The 16,858-nt window shown below is 38.5% G+C and overlaps 1 protein-coding gene across 1 annotated transcript in view; it reads left to right on the top strand.

Annotated features, from left to right (window-relative positions):
• Positions 1–1,463: 1,463 nt before the first annotated feature.
• Positions 1,464–16,858, top strand: part of ACADL (acyl-CoA dehydrogenase long chain) — a 39,098-nt gene continuing 23,703 nt past the window's right edge. Inside the window, exons 1-4 of the mRNA XM_007187857.3 lie at positions 1,464–1,736; positions 5,764–5,919; positions 6,506–6,643; positions 14,099–14,263. Coding sequence (XP_007187919.1) covers positions 1,660–1,736; positions 5,764–5,919; positions 6,506–6,643; positions 14,099–14,263 — 536 coding nt within the window. The 5' untranslated portion in view covers positions 1,464–1,659. The remainder of the gene's footprint in view (positions 1,737–5,763; positions 5,920–6,505; positions 6,644–14,098; positions 14,264–16,858) is intronic.

The raw sequence follows: 16,858 nt of genomic DNA, 5'->3' as shown, positions 1-16,858 counted from the left end.
CTTTCACTTGTACCATTTCAGTCCCTTGATAACTGGCCTCGACTATTAGAATGGCCTTGATGTTTTGCTTTACCTCCTTAGAAATCCACTCTGCAAACTCTTTAGAGTTCAAAAACTTTCACAGATTTCCTATTACCAAAAAACCAAATCCATAAATTTCAAAAGCTCAGACTTCATTAAATTGAAATGTAGATTATTAAGCAGTATTTGATGACTTGAGGTAAAAGGAAATGGCAAGACATGAATTCAAACAAAATACTGTTGGAGAACTGAACTAAAGTTTTTTATTTGCCTACTGAATATATTTTAATTTTTTCCAGGAAGTGGCTACTAATTTTTGCAAGAAAAAAATGATAATGCCACACTTCTTTGAAAATAGTATTTGCATAGTCATATATATGAAGTAAATCAATCTCCAGTGTTAGAAAATAAACTTCATGGAACAGTATGGAGGTTCCTTAAAAAGCTAAAAGTAGAACTGCCATATGATCCAGCAATCCCACTCCTAGGCATATACCTGGAGAAAATCATAATTAGAAGAGATTCGTGCACCCCAACGTTCATTGCAGCACTGTTTACAATAGCCAAGACATGGAAGCAACCTAAATGTCCATTGACAGAAGAATGGATAAAGACGATGCGGTACATATATACAATGGAATATTACTCAGCCATAAAAAGAATGAAATAATGCCATTTGCAGCAATGTGGATGGACCTAGAGATTATCATACTAAGTGAAGTCAGAAAAAGACAAATATCATATGATATCACATATATGTGGAATCTAAAAAAATGGTACAAATGAACTTATTTATGAAACAGAAATAGAGTCACAGATGTAGAAAACAAACTTACCAGGGGGAAAGGGGAGAGGAAGGATAAATTGGGAGATTGGGATTGACATATACACACTACTATATATAAAATAGATAACTAAAGAGAACCTGCTGTATAGCACAGGGAACTCTACACAATACTCTGTAATTACCTATATGGGAAATGAATCTAAAAAAAGAGTGGACATATATAACTGATTCACTTTGCTATACAGCAGAAACTAACACAACATTGTAAATCAACTATACTCCAATACAATTTTTTTTTAATGGAGTCCAAGCTATACAACTTTTGAATTGGTATGTTTTTCACCTGAAACTAATATTGTAAATCAACTATACTTCAATTTTAAAAAATAAAGAACTCCCCCCCCCCCCAAAATAAAGGAAAAGAAAAGAAAAGAAACTTCATGTAAGTTTGCGGGTTTGTGTTTGGGTGCACTTTTGAGGCTCCATAGCTTACACTCGTTCCTCAAAGCGGTTCAGAATTCTGAAAAGAACAGCTTAGATACACGAAAACGCCGGAGGGAAAAGTTGAACTGTTTTGCGTTTAGAATCTTTCCATTGGTAAGATTCTAGAGAGGGGCGTGTCCCAACGCTCGGCGACACGCCAGCCGCCGGGCCACAGGGGATCGCGGCTCCGGGCTCCGGAAGGGCGCCCAGGGCGCGCATTTACCAGGGCGGCTGCGCGACGTTTTTCCGGCGGGACTGCACGGAGGAAGGTCCTGGGGACAGTCCGCTGGCCCGGCGCCTCGCCTTGCGCGCTCGGAGTCACCGAGGAGACGAGTCCGTCGCCCCTGCCGCCCCTCGCTGTCCCAGCCATGGCCACACGCCTCCTCCGCGGGGCCCTACGCTTGTGGGGCGGCCGCTGTGCGCCGAGCGTGCCGCCGGCCTCGAGGTGAGTGCTCGCCCCGCTCCAGCTGCGCCGGCCGGGAGGCTGCAGGGCCGGGCCGCGACACGCACACCGCTCCTGGGGGCTGGGAATCAGCCGGCGCGCGCTCGAGGGGCCGGCGGCATCGGCCCCCGGGGCTTGGGCTGAGCTGTTGGGGCGAGAGAGGGTGGGAGAAGGGGCTGGGCCTCGCCCCTTGGCTCCCAGAACCTGGGTCGGACCCACTGGGGCGAGCGCGGGGGCGCCGGCCTAGCAGCTTCAACGCGGGGACAGCCGAAGGGGAGGGGCCCTAAATGCTCCCTCTCTGGCCCCAGTCCAACCCGTCTGGTTCCGAGGCCTGCGGTGGGCACCGTGAGTCTGCATTCCGAAGAGTTCCTGCTAGGAGAGGGCGGGGAGTCACCCCTTGGCCACAGTTGCACGAGTTCGAGCCACGACCTTTGGCCCAGTTAGATCTGTGGCAAAAAGGCACCGCCCCACAGTGAACTTGGGAGCTGGCCTCCCACCGCCTCCCATATCTTGAGAAAAGCACTTGCAGCGACGCTGACCTAGACAAGTGTCATGGAGAAGACATCCTGGGACAGGAAAGACCTGGCGACGGCCCGTTAGACAATGAAATTAACTTGAGATTTAACAAATCCTTTAATTAAGTAAATGCAGAGGAATTAATGGAGAGAGTTTCTAAGTGGCTCAGTGACTATTAAGGTCGTGTTTATAAGATCAAAAGCTTCCTGTACCGTCTGACACCTCAAAGCTGGAAGCACCGAGGATTCCCTATTTAATGAGAATGACAGGATGGATAAATTAGCTCATGGCGGCCTTATGGTAACTCTAAGATGCTATGGGAGCGGGAAACAAAACTTCTGCTGCTCGTGAGGAGGGCTGGGAGGGCTTCACCGAGGAGTGACTTTTTACATTCGGATACACGTAGTTTTCTAAGCTCTTCCCTGAACTTCATAGGACAGTGATGCTCAGATTTTTTGGTATCAAGATTCCTTTGTGCCGTTAAAATTAGAGGACCTTCAAGATCTTTTGTTTATGTGAGTTTTATCTATGGACATTGATGTCAATAGATATCTACAAAACTGGGAAATTTTACAAATATTTAGTTTACGTAAAAGTAACTCATTACATGTTAACATAAATAACATTTTTATGAAAAATAACTTTTCCAAAAAAAAAGTGAGATGAGTGACATTGTTTTACATTTTTGTAGATCCCTTAACGTCTGGCTTAATAGAAGACAGTCTGATTTTCAAACCTGCTTCTGCATTGTCAATTGTGATAAGTTATTTTGGCTGAAGTATAGGAAGAATATTGGAAAAAGGAGGACCTGAGGGACCCTCTGAATAGGTCAGAGACTCTAGTTTTAATATAACAGGCTTCTTAAACTTTAATTGCATATGAATCACTTAGGAATGTTATTAAAATACAGTCAACCCTTGAACAGCATGTATTTGAATCGCGAGGGTCCACTTACGTGGGAATTTTTTTCCATAGTAAATACTACAGTACTATACAATCCATGGTTGGTTGAATCTGAGGATGCAGAACTGTGCTCTGGAGGAAGCACAAATATGGAGGGCTGACGGTGGGGTATATATACATGGATTTTCAACTGCATGGAGGTTGGGCGTCCCTAACCCCTGTGTGGTTCAAGGGTCAAATGTACAGACTGATTCATTTGGCCTGGGATGAGGCCCAAAATTGTGTATTTATAACCAGCTCCCTACCTGAAGGTGCTGGCAGAGACTGTCTCCCTTTTATAACGTAAATGAGGCTTTAAAAATAATGATAATAATAATAATTAGAGCCTAGCCTGTTAGATGAGTAGCAGTTTAATGCTTTAGGAAAACAATGGGCAATTTATTCAGTACAGATTTCCTGGTTTTTATGGGGAGAAAAAGGGCCGATTTATTTTGTACGGGTTCCTTGGTCTTGGCAAAAAATGGATACTCCAACAAAGTTACTGCCAAGTGTTTTGATTTTCTTCCCTCTATGTGTTCTCGCTTGAACACTTTTGACTGATCTGAAAATCTCTGTTCTTTCTGGCACTTCTTTCACTTTCCTGTGTCTTGGTGTGTTTTACTTAGAAATGTTCCAAAGATTTCTTTAATGTTACATGGGGTATACAATTTTAAGATCCAGGCAGACTTGGATATAAGTTCCACTCTATTATTTACTAATTATGTTGACAAATGATTCAGTGTCTTAGAGCTCCAGTTCCCTAGTCTCAGCATATTTTTTTCCTTGAGGAAAAATCCCAAGTATGGACCAATGTGTGCATTATAAAGAAATTGGAACGAGTCATTTCAATATAGGATAAAGTAGATTTTAGTCTCTTTTGCTGTAACATTACAGTGGTGTGCAAGGCCCTTGCTCACTGTTGTATCCCAAGTTACCTGAATGGTTCCTAGTACCTATTAGGCACTCAGAAAGTATTTGTTGGCTAAATGAATAAATAAGCTATTAAAAATGATGAGTTGGATGACAGAGTAGCAAACCAGAAAAATGTGAAGATAAAAGGCAGACCAGGTGTAAAAAATGTAATATTAAAAGTTCTCAGCTAAAGGTTACCACTTAAAAGACATTTCAGATTGTATTAACAAATAAAACTCAACTAAAAGTTGTATATAAAAGATAAGCCTAAAGCAAAATGACACAAAATACATATTAAGTGTATTAATCAGCTCAGGCTTCCATACCCAAATACTATAGACTGGATAGTTTAACAGCAGAAGTCTATTCCTCATAATTCTAGTGGCTGGATAGTCCAAGATCAAGGTGCTGGCCAGTTCATTTGCTGGTGAGAGCTCTCTTCCTGGCTTGTAGATGGCCCCCTTCTCCCTATGTCCTCACTAGGCCTTTCCTTGTTGTGTGCACACAGAGCTATATCTCTCTCTTCTCCTTCTTATAATGTAAGCCAAGCCTCTTGGTTTAGGACTCCACACTTATGACCTCATTTAACTGTAATTACCTCCTCAAAGCCATATCTCCAAATACCATTACATTGGGAGTTTGAGCTTCAACATATGAATTGGGTTGGAGGAGGGGGCGGGCACAATTCAGTCCATTGAATTAAGGAAAGATATATAAACTGGAAAAAAATAATCCATTTCAAAGGAAAAAAGATTGAAATAGCCTAATTGCCAATAAACAAGACTGGGTCTTTTCCGGACTAAGAAGAAGAAGAGGAAGAGAAAGAAAAGGGAAGGAAAGGACAGGATAGGATCAAATCAGGTCAGGGTCCAACTAAGGAAGAGAGAAACCCAAAACAATATGATGCAAAACAGAAAAACATCTTCTGGTAATATTTGAATATATGATAAAAAGTTTTTTTAGATGTGAGCTTAAAAATGTACAAAGTGGTACACAGAGTTTCAAAATCTTTTCAGGCGTACCCCTGGCCGGGGCAGGGGGCGATCTGAAGACCATTGAACAAAAGGAACTACAGAGCAGTCTCTTTTTAAGCTTAATATGGGGGGTGTGGGGGTGCGGGGAGAGAAAAGGTCAGTTTCCAAAGATCTTGAATAATTCTGGACTAATCCCTACAGAGACTGGTGGGCACTTTGATTTTGCTTTACACCCAGATTGTAATGTGGCAATAAAAGTCAACACAGTTTGCATCCTGTACACCTGCCATTTGAAATTGTATGATTCTAGATAAACTATTAATGGGGGGGTTACATTATTTTAAACATTGTACATTACATGAAAACTTTTCAGTATTATTCTATTGTACTATTTGAATTTTACATTATTTAATCGGCATCACCCTACAGTACTATTCTACTTCAGCTCAAACATGTGATTAGTTCTAGGCATGACATCCTCTTTAGGGATTTGGAAGTGAAGACTGAGTTGAATAAGGGTAAACTACTTCTTAGTCTCATCCAATCGAGATAGATCCTAAAGTGCTGCTGCTCAAATTTGAACCAGTTTGTCAAATTTCAGACTCTTTCTTTCATGTTGTTCAGTGACTTTAATTTGGATGTGAAGAGTAACAATTCACTTAATTTTCTTTATGTATATTTTTAAGATGTTCTCATTCTGGAGGGGAGGAACGTTTAGAAACTCCTTCTGCTAAAAAATTAACAGATATAGGAATTAGAAGAATCTTCTCTTCAGAACATGACATTTTCCGGGAAAGTGTAAGGAAGTTTTTTCAAGAAGAAGTGATTCCTCATCACGCAGAGTAAGTCGCACATTTTCTTTGAAAGTAATGCATGTTAGAAGTCCAAGAAGGACCATTTCCTAGAATGCTCTTCATTGTTCTCTAGAAAAAGTACTGTGTTCAGAGCTTTATTAACATTTTTACCACTCTTCAGTATAATACTGTAAGATTACAGGATTCTTAAGCTAGTTCAAATCTTCTTAAATGAGTTTTAAAATATACAATTAAAAAATATGTTGACCTAATCGACTGCCAGTTTTTTCTCCTGCAAAGAATGGGTTTATGGTCTGCAACCATGGTGATCTATGTGCAAGTCGCTGCTCAGCAAGGGAAGGAGAGCACTTTCATAGAGGGGAAAAGGAAGTTAGGAGGGCTAGAGTAAACAAAGAGTCCAGGGCTTTTCAATGACTGAGTCTTTGCTGGGAAAGAGGAATCTTTCTTTTTCTTGTTGGGCCCTGCTATTGTCACAGGGTGTGAGAGCACCCCCTTTTTAATTACTTTAAATTAAGGGACTATTCCTGAACAAAATCATTCATAAATTCAAAATGTGGCCATTTAAATAATATGAAAAACATTTTTCTGATTTTAAAATGTTTGTTATTTGCAGATGGGAGAAAGCTGGAGAAGTGAGTAGGGAGCTTTGGGAAAAAGCTGGAAAACAAGGACTGCTTGGTGTCAATATTGCAGAGCGTCATGGTGGCATTGGGGGGGACTTGTACTCGTCAGCTGTTGTTTGGGAGGAGCAGTAAGTATGGAAACATTTGAAGTTGAGTCTTGTTTCGTCAGTTCACTTTTCTGAGTGATGATTTTAAAATGTTTTCTAATCTTCTTATAAGATTGAAAATCCTCTTTTAAGTTGTTAAAATAGGTGTTTCATTTCTAATTGACCCATGTGTCTGTTTCATACATAAGAACAAATGAAGATTTCAGTTGATAAATGGGCAAAAGATTTGAACCAGCAATTCATCAAAAAAGAAATGAAAATAGGTTTTTTAGATGAAAAAAGTTTACCCTTACTACCAATCAGATGCAAATTAAATGAATCTGGAGGTATCATTTTGAGTACAAAAGTTAGTGAAAATGAAAAATCATAATAACCAGTGCTGACAAGGTTGCAGTGAAAGTGACACATTCATATACTCTTGGTGGCATTATATATTGGAACAATAAATGCCTTGGAGAGTAAAAGCATGGATACATAAAAAATTAAAGTATTTCTGCTCTTAAATATTGGGTTGGCCAAAAAGTTTGTTTGTTTTTTTCCATAAGATGGCTCTAGTAGCACTTAGTTGTCTTTAACTTCATTCAAAACAATTTTGTTAGATTGTATTGTGACAGCTGTCATATTAGTGTGCATTTAAAAAAAGACATATTAAAATTGGTGAATTTTTGTGTAGCCATTTTAATATTGAAGGTGGAAGAAAAGAAGCAACATTTTGGGCATATTATGCTTTATTATTTCATGAAAGGTAGAAATGCAACTGAAACGCAAAAAAAAAGATTTGTGCAGTGTACGGAGAAGGTGTTGTGACTGATCGAATGTGTCAAAAATGGTTTGCAAAGATTCATACTGAAGATTTCTCGCTGGACGATGCTCCGCGGTCGGGTACACCAGTTGAAGTTGATAGCGATCAAACTGAGATATTAGTTGAGAACAATCAACGTTATACCACCTGGGAGATAGCCGACATACTCAAAACATACAAATCAAGGGTTGAAAATCATTTGCACTAGATAACCTCATCCACCAGAGAACAGACAGCAGAAGCAAAAAGAACTACAATCCTGCAGCCTGTGGATCAAAAACCACATTCACAGAAAGATAGACAAAATGAAAAGGCAGAGGGCTATGTACCAGATGAAGGAACAAGATAAAACCCCAGAAAAACAACTAAGTGAAGTGGAAATAGGCAACCTTCCAGAAAAAGAATTCAGAATAATGATAGTGAAGATGATCCAGGACCTCAGAAAAAGAATGGAGGCAAAGATCGAGAAGATGCAAGAAATGTTTAACAAAGACCCAGAAGAATTAAAGAACAAACAAACAGAGATGAACAATACAATAACTGAATTGAAAACTACACTAGAAGGAATCAATAGCAGAATAACTGAGGCAGAAGAACGGAAAAGTGACCTGGAAGACAAAATAGTTGAATTCACTGCTGCGGAACAGAATAAAGAAAAAAGAATGAAAAGAAATGAAGACAGCCTAAGAGACCTCTGGGACAACATTAAACACAACAACATTCGCATTATAGGGGTCCCAGAAGGAGAAGAGAGAGAGAAACGACCCGAGAAAATATTTGAAGAGATTATAGTTGAAAACTTCCCTAACATGGGAAAAGAAATAGCCACCCAAGTCCAGGAAGCACAGAGAGTCCCATACAGGATAAACCCAAGGAGAAACATGCCAAGACACATAGTAATCAAATTGGCAAAAATTAAAGACAATGAAAAATTATTGAAAGCAGCAAGGGAAAAACGACAAACAACGTACAAGGGAACTCCCATAAGGTTAACATCTGATTTCTCAGCAGAAACTCTACAAGCCAGAAGGGAGTGGCATGATATACTTAAAGTGATGAAAGGGAAGAAACTACAACCCAGATTACTCTACCCAGCAAGGATCTCTCATTCAGGCTTGATGGAGAAATCAAAAGCTTTACAGACAAGCAAAAGCTAAGAGAATTCAGCACCACCAAACCAACTCTACAACAAATGCTAAAGGAACTTCTCTAAGTGGGAAACACAAGAAAGGAAAAGGACCTACAAAAACAAACCCCAAACAATTAAGAAAATGGTAATAGGAACATACGTATCATAATTGCCTTAAACGTGAATGGATTAAATGCTCCAACCAAAAGACACAGGCTTACTGAATGGATACAAAAACAAGACCCATGTATATGCTGTCTACAAGAGACCCACTTCAGACTGAGGGACACATACAGACTGAAAGTGAGAGGATGGAAAAAGATATTCCATGCAAATGGAAATCAAAAGAAAGCTGGAGTAGCAATCCTCATATCAGATAAAATAGACTTTAAAATAAAGACTATTGCAAGGGACAAAGAAGGACACTACATAATGATCAAGGGATCAATCCAAGAATAAGATATAACAATTGTAAATATTTATGCACCCAACATAGGAGCACCTCAATACATAAGGCAACTGCTAAGAGCTCTAAAAGCGGAAATCGACAGTAACACAATAATAGTGGGGGACTCTAACACCTCACTTACACCAATAGACAGATCATCCAAACAGAAAATTAATAAGGAAACACAAGCTTTAAATGACACAATAAACCAGATAGATTTAATTGATATTTATAGGATATACCATCCAAAAACATCAGGATTACACTTTCTTCTCAAGTGTGCATGGAACATTCTCCAGGATAGATCACATCTTGGGTCACAAATCAAGCCTCAGTAAATTTAAGAAAATTGAAATCATATCAAGCATCTTTTCTGACCACAATGCTATGAGATTAGAAATCAATTACAGGGAAAAAAACGTAAAAAACACAAACACATGGAGGCTAAACAATACGTTACTAAATAACCAAGAGATCACTGAAGAAATCAAAGACGAAATCAAAAAATACCTAGAGACAAATGACAATGAAAACACGATGATCCAAAACATATGGGATACAGCAAAAGCAGTTCTAAGAGGGAAGTTTATAGCTATACAAGCCTACCTCGAGAAACAAGAAAAATCTCAAATAAACAATCTAACCTTACACCTAAAGGAACTAGAGAAAGAAGAAGAAACAAAACCCAAAGTTAGCAGAAAGAAATAAATCATAAAGATCAGAGCAGAAATAAATGAAATAGAAACAAAGAAAACAATAGCAAAGATCAATAAAACTAAAAGCTGGTTCTTTGAGAAGATAAACAAAATTGATAAACCATTAGGCAGACTCATCAAGAAAAAGAGGGAGGGGACTCAAATCAATAAAATTAGAAATGAAAAAGGAGAAGTTACAACAGACACCGCAGAAATACAAAGAATCCTAAGAGACTACTACAAGCAACTCTATGCCAATAAAATGGACAACCTGGAAGAAATGGACAAATTCTTAAAAAGGTATAACCTTCCAAGACTGAACCAGGAAGAAGTAGAAAATATGAACAGACCAATCACAAGTAATGAAATTGAAACAGTGATTAAAAATCTTCCAACAAACAAAAGTCCAGGACCAGATGGCTTCACAGGTGAATTCTATCAAACATTTAGAGAAGAGCTAACACCCATCCTTCTCAAACTCTTCCAAAAAATTGCAGAGGAAGGAACACTCCCAAACTCATTCTATGAGGCCACCATCACCCTGATACCAAAACCAGACAAACATACTACAAAAAAAGAAAATTACAATCCAGTATCACTGATGAATATAGATGCAAAAATCCTCAACAAAATACTAGCTAACAGAATCCAACAGTACATTAAAAGGATCATACACCATGATCAAGTGGGATTTATCCCAGGGATGCAAGGATTCTTCAATATACGCAAATCAGTCAATGTGATATACCATATTAACAAATTGAAGAAGAAAAACCATAAGATCATCTCAATAGATGCAGAAAAAGCTTTTGACAAAATTCAACACCCATTTAGGATAAAAACTCTCCAGAAAGTGGGCCTAGAAGGAACCTGCCTCAACATAATAAAGGCCATATATGACAAACCCACAGCAAACATCATTCTCAATGGTGAAAAACTGAAGGCATTTCCTCTAAGATCAGGAAGAAGACAAGGATGTCCACTCTCACCACTATTATTCAACATAGTTTTGGAAGTTCTAGCCACGGCAATCAGAGAAGAAAAAGAAATAAAAGGAATACAAATTGGAAAAGAAGAAGTAAAACTGTCATTGTTTGCAGATGACATGATACTATACATAGAGAATCCTAAAGATGCCACCAGAAAACTACTAGAGCTAATCAATGAATTTGGTAAAGTAGCAGGATACAAAATTAATGCACAGAAATCTCTTGCATTCCTATACACTAATGATGAAAAATCTGAAAGAGAAATTATGGAAACACTCCCATATACCATTGCAACAAGAAGAATAAAATGCCTAGGAATAAACCTAACTAGGTAGACAAAAGACCTGTATGCAGAAAACTATAAGACACTGATGAAAGAAATTAAAGATGATACCAACAGATGGAGAGCTATACCATGTTCTTGGATTGGAAGAATCAATATTGTGAAAATGACTATACTACCCAAAGCAGTCTACAGATTCAGTGCAATCCTTATCAAATTACCAATGGCATTTTTTACAGAATTAGAACAAAGAATCTGAAAATTTGTATGGAGATACAAAAGACCCCAAATAGCCACAGCAGTCTTGAGGGAAATAAAAGGAGTTGGAGGAATCAGACTCCCTGACTTCAGACTATACTATAAAGCTACAGTAATCAAGACAATATGGTACTGGCACAAAAACAGAAACCTAGATCAATGGAACAAGATAGAAAGCCCAGAGATAAACCCCCGCACCTATGGTCAACTAATCTATGGCAAAGGAGGCAAGGATATAAAATGGAGAAAAGATAGTCTCTTCAATAAGTGGTGCTGGGAATACTGGACAGCTACATGTAAAAGAATGAAACTAGAACACCATACCCAAAAATAAACTCAAAATGGCTTCGAGACCTAAATGTAAGACCAAACACTGTAAAACTCTTAGAGGAAAACATAGGAAGAACAGTCTTTGACATAAATCACAGCAAGATCTTTTTTGATCCACCTCCTAGAGTAATGGAAATAAAAACAAAAATAAACAAACGGGACCTAATGAAACTTCAAAGCTTTTGCACAGCAAAGGAAACCATAAACAAGACGAAAAGACAACCCTCAGAATGGGAGAAAATATTTGCAAAGGAATCATCAGACAAAGGATTAATCTCCAAAATATATAAACAGCTCATGCAGGTCAATATTAAAAAAAGAAACAACCCAATCCAAAAATGGGTAGAAGACCTAAATAGGCATTTTTCCAAAGAAGACATACAGATGACCAAGAAGCACATGAAAAGCTGCTCAACATCACTAATTATTAGAGCAATGAAAATCAAAACTACAATGAGGTATCACCTCATACCAGTTAGAATGGACATCATCAGAAAATCTACAAACAACAAATGCTGGAGAGGGTGTGGAGAAAAGGGAACCGTTTTGCACTGTTGGTGGGACGTAAATTGATACAACTGCTATGGAGAACAGTATGGAAGTTCCTTAAAGAACTAAAAATAGAATTACCATATGACCCAGCAATCCCACTACTGGGCATATACCCAGAGAAAACCATAATTCAAAAAGGCACATGCACCCCAATGTTCATTGCAGCACTATTTACAACAGCCAGGTTATGGAAGCAACCTAAATGCCCATCGACAGACGAATGCATAAAGAAGATGTGGTCCATATATACAATGGAATATTACTCAGCCATAAAAAGAAATGTAATTGGGTCATTTTTAGAGACGTGGATGGATCTAGAGACTGTCATACAGAGTGAAGTAAGTCAGAAAGAGAAAAACAAATATCGTATATTAATGCATATATGTGGAAGCTAGAAAATGGTACAGATGAACTGGTTTGCAGGGTAGAAATAGAGTCACAGATGTAGAGAAAAAACGTATGGACACCAAGGGGGGAAAGCCACAGGGGTTGGGGGTGGTGGTGGGATGAATTGGGCGATTGGGTTTGACATGTATATACTGATGTGTATAAAATGGATGACTAATAAGAAAAAAAATATGTAAAAGTCAAGTGGAAATATAAAGAAAATTCCTAGGAAAAAAAAAATCATTTGCACCAGCTTGCTTATGTTAATCACTTTGATGTTTGGGTTCCACATAAGTTAAGCCAAAAATACCTTCTTGACCATATTTCTGCATGTGATTCTCTACTGAAACGTAATGAAAACGTTCCGTTTTCAAAACAAATTGTGATGGGCGATGAAAAGTGGACACTGTGCAATAATGTGGAACGGAAGAGATCATGGGGCAAGCTAAATGAACCACCACCAACCACACCAAAGGCCTGTCTTCATCCAAGGAAGGTGATGTTGTGTATATGATGGGATAGGAAGGGAGTCCTCTATTATGAGCTCCTCCCGGAAAACCAAACGATTAATTCCAACAAGTACTACTCCCAATTAGACCAACTGAAAGCAGCACTTGACAAAAAGTGTCCGGAATTAGTCAACAGAAAATGCATAATCTTCCATCAGGATAACACAAGACCGCGTGTTCCTTTGATGACCAGGCAGAAACTTTTACAGATTGGCTGGGAAGTTCTGATTCCTCCGCCATATTCACCAGATATTGCACCTTCGATTTCCATTTATTTAGGTCTTTACAAAATTCTCTTAATGGAAAAAATTTCACTTCCCTGGAAGACTGTAAAAGGCACCTGGAACAGTTCTTTGCTCAAAAAGATAAAAAGTTTTGGGAAGATGGAATTATGAAATTGCCTGAAAAATGGCAGAAGGTAATGGAACAAAAGGGTGAATACATTGTTCAATAGAGTTCATGGTGAAAATGAAAAATTTATCTTTTATTTTTACTTAAAAACCAAAGGAACCTTTTGCCAACCCAATATAAAAAATAATATCTATGTACAAACATCATTGCCATGTTAGATCATAATCCCCCAAGTTTGGAAGCAATCTAAATGTCCAACAGTAGGACAATGAAAAAGTATATTGTAGTACATAAGCAGTTTGTAATATTTTGCAGCTATTTATTGTGATAAATTTTGTAAGTACAAAATTTATACCATGACTGCAGCTATATTAGAATACGTATATCCTTATGGCAAAGGTCATTTGCTAAAATGAAAATAGTTACTGTGTTAGGGTAATACAGTTATAGGTGGTAAATTTTTTAAAACGTTTTATCTTTTATTTCATTACATAAGTGATCATTGAGGTCTGCTAGAGCACTGTTACTATGTTAGAGCCAGAAATTAAAAGGTTAGTAAAAAAAAAAGAGAGAGAAAACCTTCAGAAACTTCATAGGTTTGTGGGGAGACAATCTATTACCACATAATGTGATAGGACCCTTAGTACTTTGTTGTTGTTTTCTAATTGAGAAATCAAAGGACTAAAAAGAAAACAAAATAACTATGTTGTGCCTTAAACTGTCTTCTCTTTTTTCTTTCTAAGAGCATATTCGAATTGCACAGGCCCAGGTTTTAGTCTTCATTCGGATATTGTCATGCCCTATGTTGCAAACTATGGCTCAGAAGAACAGATTAAGCACTTCATCCCCCAGATGACTGCAGGGAAATGTATTGGTGCCATAGCAATGACAGAGCCTGGGGCTGGAAGGTAAATCACCATTTGGTTGGTTTTGAAATGCTGGAAGCAATGCCTTAACAGCAGATGTTTTCTCAGTACCTGCTTTATACAACACTCTGAGTGATATGCTAAGACAGATACAAAGATGAACCCATTGTCACTTCCAACCTTAGGTAACTTCAAATTCCAGTAGGAAAGTAAGGCCTTATTATATACAAATAACAACACAGCACATTGTATTTTATGTTGTATTTGAGATATTAACATAGTGTGATGTAAATAAAATGTTAGAATATGTGTTGAATTTGGGGCATGTTGAATTTTAGATGTGGTGTGACATTTCACATGGAAATGTCCAGCAGGCTATTAAAGATATGGATTTGGAAGTCTGGATACAGGCTGGGGGTGGCAATAGGCTTTAAAACCATTCATAGATAAGAAAGAATTGAAGCAATGGACATGAATAAATCATTTAGTCATTTGATGGTTACTTAATAAGTTCCTTCCATGTGCCAGGTATACAGTGGTAATCAAACCAGATGTGGTCTCTGTGCTTATTTAGGAGAAAGACAAGAAACACGTAAACAAATATATTTAAATTATGGTAAGTACTGTGAAGGAAACAAGGTGCTGTGTTAGAGACTCATGGTGCATGTGTGTTTGGTGGGGAAGGGAAAAACTCATATTTAGATATGACTGCTAGGGAAGACCTATAAAAAGTGGTTATATTTAAACTGAGATCTGACAATTGAGAAATTTGCAAGAGCAGCCATGTGGTGGGACCTGATCCTCAAGGGGTAAAGTGAAAGGATGAAAAGGAGACCAAGAAGGAAACCTTGGGCATTGCATTCCATTTGGAACTGTACAGAAGATGTAGCGACAGAGACAGAAGGACTGAGTTTGAAGGAAATCTAGACAACTGCTATTTCATGAGCTCGAGGGGAAGTGAGTTTGAAAAGGCAGTAGGAGAGGAGTGAGAAGTTAGTAATGTCAAGGCCACAGAGATGTTGAGAATTGAGAAAGAGTCATGGCAGCCAGTGGTGATCTTTTGATTGTGATTTCAGGAGAGAGGAGAGGCAGAAGTTACTTTCGAAGGGAGTGGGATGGGTATTGAGAAAACAGAGGCAGAAAAGACAGACTAATTTTTTTTCAGAGTTGTGTGTTATATGGCAAAAGAAAGTATAGAGAGGGGACAGTCATTTGACAAGCCAGCATGGTCAGGGAAATGGCAGTGACTAACAGGCCAATGGGAAACAGGAAATGCAGAGGAAGAACTTAAAGATGTGGCAGAAGCAGTAATTGAAAATTCAAGACTTGTTTCTGCAAGATCAGGCCCTGATATTTTAAATTTTTTTGTCAGTGCTGTTTATTTATTTATTTATATGGCTGTGGTGTGGCATGCAGGGTCTTAGTTCCCCGACCAGGAATCGAACCTGCACCCCCTGCAGTGGAAGTGCAGAGTCTTAACCACTGGACTGCCAGGGAAGTCCCAGTGCTGCTTCTTTTTAAATGTCCTACTATGCCATAGTGTTACTTGGCAATTTGCTTTAATTGTACTTATCTTTCCCAGATATAAATCTATAATTAAAGGCCAGTATAGAAATTTAATTTTGCCAAGATAAAAAGGTTTTGTTGGGAATTCCCAGTGGTTAGGACTTGGAGCTCTCACTGCCAGTGGCCTGGGTTCAATCCCTGGTCAGGGAACTAAGATCCCACAAGCTGCATGGTGAGGCCAAAAAAAAAGTTGTGTTTACTTTTTTTGCCTAAAAATGTGACCTTAAAGAAGTAGGAATTTAATCTTCTTCCTTTGCTTTTAAGATCACTCTCTAAGATAACTGGCCTAATGCCCAATATCCTGATTGCATCTTATTAGCTCACGATCAGTATGTTTTAGTTCCAACCCACTGTATGTCAGCTCTCATCTAGAGGCAAAAGTATCAATGAGAGATCTTGATTTATCCCCAACTTAAACACATACCCACAAAGGCTTGCTTGATTTGTGTTTTTCTGAAAATTCTCTGTGCTTCTGTAACAAATTACACAAACTGGGTGGCTTAAAACAACAGAACTTTATTCTCTCACAGTTCTGAAGGCCGGAAGTCCAAACTTGGTATCAGTGGTCCCAAATCAAGGTATCAGCAAGGCCACAGTCCCTCCAGAGGTTCTAGGGGAGAATCCATTCCTTGATTCTTCCATCTCCTGGGGGCTGCCGACATTCCTTGCTTTGTGGCCTCATGACTCCAATCTCTGCCTCTGTGGCCATGTTGTAATGTCCGTCTTTAGTCTGTGTAATCTCCCTCTGCCTCTCTCTCACAAGAAGACTTGTGATTGCATTTAGGACCCATCTAGATAATCCAAAATAATCTTCCCATCTCAAAGTCCTAAATTAATCACATCTGCAAGACCCTTTTTCCATATAAGGTAACACTTAACAGGTTCCAGAGGTTAGGACCTGCTATCTCTAAGGGTCATTATTTAGCATGATACAGAGAGCGATAAAGTGCCATGGGATATATAATACAAAGTCCATGTACAAAAAGGAGAATCAGAAAATTTTCACAAAATAAGTGATGTACACTATTTAATATATGATGCTGTTCATTGTAGGATATCTTTGAAAATTGG

Source organism: Balaenoptera acutorostrata, chromosome 8, assembly GCF_949987535.1.
Source record: "Balaenoptera acutorostrata chromosome 8, mBalAcu1.1, whole genome shotgun sequence".
NCBI classification, from domain to species: domain Eukaryota; kingdom Metazoa; phylum Chordata; class Mammalia; order Artiodactyla; family Balaenopteridae; genus Balaenoptera; species Balaenoptera acutorostrata.
This window is presented reverse-complemented; position numbering and strand designations above follow the sequence as displayed.